Below are 7,500 nucleotides of genomic sequence, written 5' to 3' on the forward strand. Positions count from 1 at the left end.
CACATACACCCAATCACACACACACACACACACACACACAAACGCAACTACATACTGACACAAACACACACAAATTCACACACGTACACACACAAACTCACGCACACACACACATACACTCATGCACACACATACACACACACGCAGAAACACACATACTCATGCACGTACACACACACTCAGGCACACACACACACTCAGGCACATTCACGCACTCACACACACACACACTCACGTACACACTTACACTCATGCACACACACACACTCACTTACGTACACAATCAATCACGCACGTACACACTCACACACACTCATGCACGTACACACACAGTCACACAATTACACTTACTCTCTCACACACACACACACATACACACACTCACGCACAAACACACACTCACGCACACACACGTAAACACTCACACATGTACACAATCACACACACACACACACACTCACTCACGTGCACGCATACACTCACGCACACAAGTACACACTCACACACACACTCACGCAATTATACACTCACTCACGCATACACACACACACACACACTCACGCACGTACACACACACACAAACAATCACACACACACACACAAACAAACACACAGTCACGCACGTGCACAAACACACAGTCACACATGTACACACCCTCAATACACACACAGACAAACGCACACACAAACAAACACACAGAAACGCACACACACACACACACACACAAACGCACACAAAAACGCACACACACAATCATAACACACACAAACCCATGCACACACACAAATACTCACGCACACACAAATGCACCTACACATTGACACACACACACACACTCAGACACACGCACACACAAACAAACACACAGAAACGCACACACACACACACACACTCACACACAAACTCAGAAACACGCACACACAAACGCACACAAAAACACACACACACACAATCACACACACACAAACACACTCATGCACACATACACACAAACGCACTAACACACACACACACTCACCCACGTACACACACACACTCAGGCACACACACACACTCAGGCACATTCACGCACACACACACACACACTTACACTCACGCACACACACTCACGTACACACACAGACACACACACTCACGCACGTACACACTCATGCACGTACACACACAGTCACACAAGTACCCTTTCACACACACACATACACACAATCACGCACACACACACACTCACTCACTCACTCACGTGCACACACACACTCACGCACACAAGCACACACTCACACACACACTCACGCAATTATACACTCACGCACACACACACACTCACGCACGTACACACACACACAAACACTCACACACACACGCTCAGGCACACGCTCAGGCACACATACACACACACACTCACACATACACAAACAGTCACACACGCACACACACAAACACACAGTCACGCACGCACACAAACACACAGTTACGCACGTACACACACACACAAACACCCATGCACACACACTTACACACACTCAACACACACTCACATACTCAGACACACGCACACACACATTCAACACACACTCAGAAACACGCACACACAAACACACACACACAATCACACACAGACTCACTCAGACACACGCACACAACACACAAACAAACGCACACAATCACACACACACACACACATGCACACTCACTCACTCACTCAAACACACACTCACCCCTACAAACGTAAACACTCAGAAACGTACACACTCACGCACACAAGCACACTCTCACACACTCTCACACACACTCATGCATACTCATGCACACACACACACACACACACTCTCATACACACACGCTTACTCACACACATACACACACTCTCACGCACACACACACTTACTCACGCCCACACAGACACACACTCATGCAGGTACACACTCAAACACACACACACACACAATCACTAACGCACACACAAACAAACAAGCACTTATGCACACACACACACACACACACACACACACACACACACACACACACACACACACACACACACACACACACACACACACACACACACACACACTCACGCAAGTACACACTCACACAAACACACTCACGCACGTACACACACACACACACACACTCACGAACACGAACACAAACACACTCACTAACACTCATGCATACACACACACACACATTCACGCACACGCACTCATACACACACACACACACAGAAACAAACACACACTCACGCACATACACACTCAAGCAAGTACACACACGCACACACAGACACAATCACACACGTACACACACACACACACACACACATTCACGCACACACAGACACACACACACTCACGCACACACAGACACACACACACTCACAAGTGTGGCAGGTGGCTCCAGTGTATCCGGTTCCGTCGCATGTGCAGCTAAACCTGTCCCAGGTCTGTTTACACCTGCCTCCATGCTCACAATGGTTAGGCATACACCTAGAGAGAAAGGTGGAAAGGGGGAGGGAGGATGGGGGAGAGAGGTGGGATAGGGAAAGAGAGAGATGGAGAGAGAAAAATAAATATTCACTCAGCATTTTTAAATTTTTTGGTATTCACCATAGACTATTTCCTATGCCATTATACGTTTCCCTCAAAAACATTGATATTAATTTATTTCCAACAGAAATATGTTTTGATGTGTGAGCTGAATGAAATGTCCCCAGGCTTCAGTCAAAAGTGTTACTGCCCCAGGGTTAGCTTTCACAAACATCCTCCAGACATACACTGGCCTTCTGTATCAGAATGTAAATTCCTGCTTGTAAATCCAGGGAGGACAAAACAGAAGCTTGCCACTTGAAAAGAAAGCAAAGTGATCAAACCCCCTCCAACGCTGTTCACTCAGATGAAAAGGGGCTTTATAACACTTAGAGGAAGTCGGCTAGAAAAGACAGTGAAGTATTGCAGCTATTGGAGCCTCTGAAACATTCTCCGTACCTTGGGGTATCCAAGCAGAAAAATAGCATTCCCGCTATGGATAAAGACAAGACTATCAGTGCTCTCAACTCACAATCGCATTACGAAACTGGTGTTAAATCAAGGCTGGATAATTCCCTACTCAGTACAGACACACACACGTGTATGTGTATGTGCATGTGTATGTGTGAGAGAGAGGAACGTGTGGGTGACAGGGAAAGAGGGAGAGATTGAAGGAGAGTAAGAGAGAACAGAAGGGGTGGAAGACAGACAGACAGACAGACAGACAGACAGACAGAACAGGGGTGGCAGACAGACAGACAGACAGACAGACAGACAGACAGACAGAGAGAGAGAGAGAGAGAGAGAGAAAGCTTAGCGTTTTGAATCTGTTCTAAAGCAGACCAATTCTGCAGCTGTAAGAATAGAGTGCTTTTACCATGATGAGGAGGTGGAGGGACCTTGGAACAAAGGAGACATCAAAGCAAGAATTAAACATCTAAATCAAGACAATCCCTGTTCTGAATCGTCCCGAAGCCAAGCTCTTCTTTGTACAGCAAGGAAAGCATCGGTTTGTGTTTGTACAATGACCGACACTGATCTCTGTGTGTGCTGTATGTTGTGCTGAACATGTTTAGGTAAACAATGAGAAATAAAGGATGCTTTTCAATGTCTTTTTGTGTCTCAGTGCAACCAGTGGTCTCCACAACCCAACGTATAGCAAATGTTAACCTTTAAAAAAATGTAAGGAATGAAACCAACCTCTCCAAAGTCAGATATTATAGATACTATTGGTGCGTTCATTCTACCAATTCAATAAATGTATGCAATTAACAAAAACTGTTGTCAAAGTTTAATGTAACAGCTTCAGCATCACAGAGATGCATTGATCCGAGAGAGAGATTTCATATTTATATGACTGAGAAAATGTGGGCCACCTGCAATCAGAAGTACAATACAATGTATTCGTCTGGAGAAATATTAATAAATATATATATATATATATCTCTAGTGACCATCAGCTCTCTGACCTCATTATTAGTTCAAACATCAAACATTTGAAAAATAAACGTACACACCAAAGATCTTATGTGTTTGTTTGGGTCTCTTACCTGTCTATAATGGCACACATGTCTAAGCTGACGTTCTCAAATGCTCCCACAATGCCTTTCTCCACGGCATGCATATCAGCCGGCTGATCGTCCAATAGAATTGCCTGCATGCAGCCCTGAAACGACTTCTGGGTGGGTGGGGCTAAGGTAGGCAGGAAGTACCCTGAGAGAGAGAAAGAGGTGAGAGAGAGAGAGAGAGAGAGGAGAGGGGAAAGAGAAAGAGAGGGGATAGAAAGAGAGGGTGAGGGGTTGAGAGAGAGAGGAGAGGCGATGGGGGAGAAAGAGAGCGAGAGGGAGCAGAGGGGGAGAAAGGGAGAGCTATAAAACACAGAGGACATCTCCATCATTAAAGTGTAACAGTCTGTCAGACATGATGTCAATCAACCTCATGGCCATCGCACTACATGACTTACTATTGAGGCAAACCTGTCTAGGTGTGTGTGATTGTGTGTGTGTGTGTGTGTGTGTGTATGTGTGTGTGTGTGTGTGTATGTGTGTGTGTGTGTGTGTGTGTGTTTTCAGCACTCATTTTGTGTATGGGATTTCTTCCAAAAGTTTCTCAAGTCACCACCACCATCTGTCTCAACTGTCTCCACCCCTGCCTCCTACTGCCTACCAAAGAGAGAAAGAAAGAGAGAAAGAAAGAGAGAGAGAGAGCGACAGAGAGAGACAGAGAGAGAAAAGAATGACAGAGAAAAAGAAAGAAAGAGAGAGAGAATACATAAAGAGAAAGCTAGAGGGAATATATAAAAAGAAAGCTAGAAAGGAAGGGAGAGGGACAGTCTCATTGGTACTTGTCCTGGTTCTACATTCCCAGTGGGCTCCATCAGCCTGCAATCAGATTCCCCGCTGACCTGCAGCAGCATCAGAGCAGACATCCAGGACCAGAGTAGAGTCCCATCCAAACATTCACCCCCCAGGACCAGAGTAGAGTCCCATCCAAACATCCACCCCCCAGGACCAGAGTAGAGTCCCATCCTAACATTCACCCCCAGGACCAGAGTAGAGTCCCATCCTAACATTCACACCCCAGGACCAGAGTAGAGTCCCATCCTAACATTCACCCCCAGGACCAGCGTAGGGTCCAATCCTAACATTCACCCCCAGGACCAGCGTAGGGTCCAATCCTAACATTCACCCCCAGGACCAGAGTAGAGTCCCATCCAAACATTCACCCCCAGGACCAGAGTAGTCCCATCCTAACATTCATCCCCCGCCAGGACCAGAGTAGTTCCATCCTAACATTCATCCCCCCCAGGACCAGAGTAGTCCCATCCAAACATTCACCCCCAGGACCAGAGTAGGGTCCAGTCCTAACATTCACCCCCAGGACCAGAGTAGGGTCCCATCCTAACATTCACCCCCAGGACCTGAGCAGAGTCCCATCCTAACATTCAACCACTCCCCAGGACCAGAGTAGAGTCCCATTCTAACATCCACCCCCAGGACCAGAGTAGTCCCATTCTAACATTCATCCCCCAGGACCAGAGTAGAGTCCCATCCTAACATTCACCCCCAGGACCAGAGTAGAGTCCCATCCTAACATTCACCCCCAGGACAAGAGTAGTCCCATCCTAACATTCACCCCCAGGACCAGAGTAGTCCCATCCTAACATTCACCCCCAGGACCAGAGTAGAGTCCCTTCCTAACATTCATCCCCCAGGACCAAAGTAGAGTCCCATCCTAACATTCACTCCCCCAAGACCAGAGTAGTCCCATCCTAACATTCATCCCCCAGGACCAGAGTAGAGTCCCATCCTAACATTCTCCCCCAGGACCAGAGTAGTCCCATCCTAACATTCATCCCCCCAAGACCAGAGTATAGTCCCATCCTAACATTCACCCCCAGGACCAGAGTAGAGTCCCATCCTAACATTCACCCCCTAGGACCAGAGTAGTCCCATTTTAACATTCATCGCCCCCTGGACCAGAATAGATTCCCATCCTAACATTCACCCCCAGGACCAGAGTAGAGTCCCATCCTAACATTCACCCCCAGGACCAGAGTAGTCCCATCCTAACATTCATCCCCCAGGACCAGAGTAGAGTCCCATCCTAACATTCACCCCCAGGACCAGAGTAGTCCCATCCTAACATTCACCCCCACCCCCAGGACCAGAGCAGAGTCCCATCCTAACATCCACCCCCAGGACCAGAGTAGAGTCCCATCCTAACATCCACCCCCCAGGACCAGAGCAGATGGAATGGGACCAATGGAGCCAATCTCTTCAGAGAAGCCAAGTCCCTCTGGAATCAGGCCACATCTCACATCTCAGATCTTAGATCTCACTGGAGTATGTCTGGGGCTTTCTGTCAGTTATATTTCTCCTCTACCTGGCCAACTGCCATAGTGTGTGTGTGTGTGTGTGTTCAAGTGTGTTGATATGGAAAGAGGAGACAGAAGGGTTTATTGAAGCTCAGTCAGGAAACAACCTATCCAAAACACAACACACACACACACACACACACACACACACACACACACACACACACACACACACACACATACACATACACACACACACACACACACACACACACACACACACACACACACACACACACACACACACACACACACACACACACACACAGCGTGGTCCTTCCAGAGGCAGCAGTCAGATTAATGAGAACCTCTGTGTCTCATGTTTAATGTATGAGCAGCCAGGCAGAGCAGAGGAGGGGATGTGTGCGTATTGAGTTCTAGAGTTCCCCTGTGAACTTCTTTTCCTCCAATAACCCCAGCACAGATGTCCTAAACTTTTCTGCCTGAGTTCAATATGTCATGTGTAGTATCATAGACAACTCACGGTCTGGTTCAAAGCACATGATGAAATGTTGGTATAGTATTTGACAATAATTTATGTTTATTTTCTAAGGAGAGTAAAAGAATGCAGAACATATCCTCTGATGGAGTGTTGTTCTGTGATTTCACCCCCCTCACCTCCCAGGTGGTATGTTCCCCCGGTCCTGATGGTGATAGGTGTGGTGGTTCGGATCGCTGATGCCTCGTCACCATCGATCGTCAACAAGACCGAGTTCTCCTTAGCAACCAGACGCACCATGTGCCATTGGCCGTCGTTAAGGACCGAACCTGAAGATGAGAGGAGAGGAAAACACACACACACGCACGCACGCACGCACACACACAAACATCTCTGGTCAGAGTGGTTAATTAGTAAAGGCCCCCTGTCAAGTCTCAGAAGCCCACTGCATGCTGGGGTCCAGTCAACTATGTGAAAAGGCTTTCAGCTCCAACAGAGCTCAAAGAGGCTGCTGCTAGACACACACACACACACACACACACACACACACACACACACACACACACACACACACACACACACACACACACACACACACACACACACACACAGAGGAACACAGAGGAGGGCAGGAAAGAGAGGAGGGGTAGAGAGGAAG

The 7,500-nt window shown here is 47.5% G+C and overlaps 1 protein-coding gene across 1 annotated transcript in view; it reads right to left on the reverse strand.

The window, feature by feature from the left end:
* Positions 1-7,500, reverse strand: part of LOC112216509 (contactin-associated protein-like 2) — a 142,485-nt gene that overhangs the window by 75,300 nt on the left and 59,685 nt on the right. Inside the window, exons 10-12 of the mRNA XM_042298643.1 lie at positions 7,022-7,171; positions 4,077-4,239; positions 2,381-2,487 (exon numbers count right to left, since the gene is read on the reverse strand). Coding sequence (XP_042154577.1) covers positions 2,381-2,487; positions 4,077-4,239; positions 7,022-7,171 — 420 coding nt within the window. The remainder of the gene's footprint in view (positions 1-2,380; positions 2,488-4,076; positions 4,240-7,021; positions 7,172-7,500) is intronic.

Source organism: Oncorhynchus tshawytscha, linkage group LG16 (genome assembly GCF_018296145.1).
Source record: "Oncorhynchus tshawytscha isolate Ot180627B linkage group LG16, Otsh_v2.0, whole genome shotgun sequence".
In the NCBI taxonomy this organism is placed as follows: Eukaryota; Metazoa; Chordata; class Actinopteri; order Salmoniformes; family Salmonidae; genus Oncorhynchus; species Oncorhynchus tshawytscha.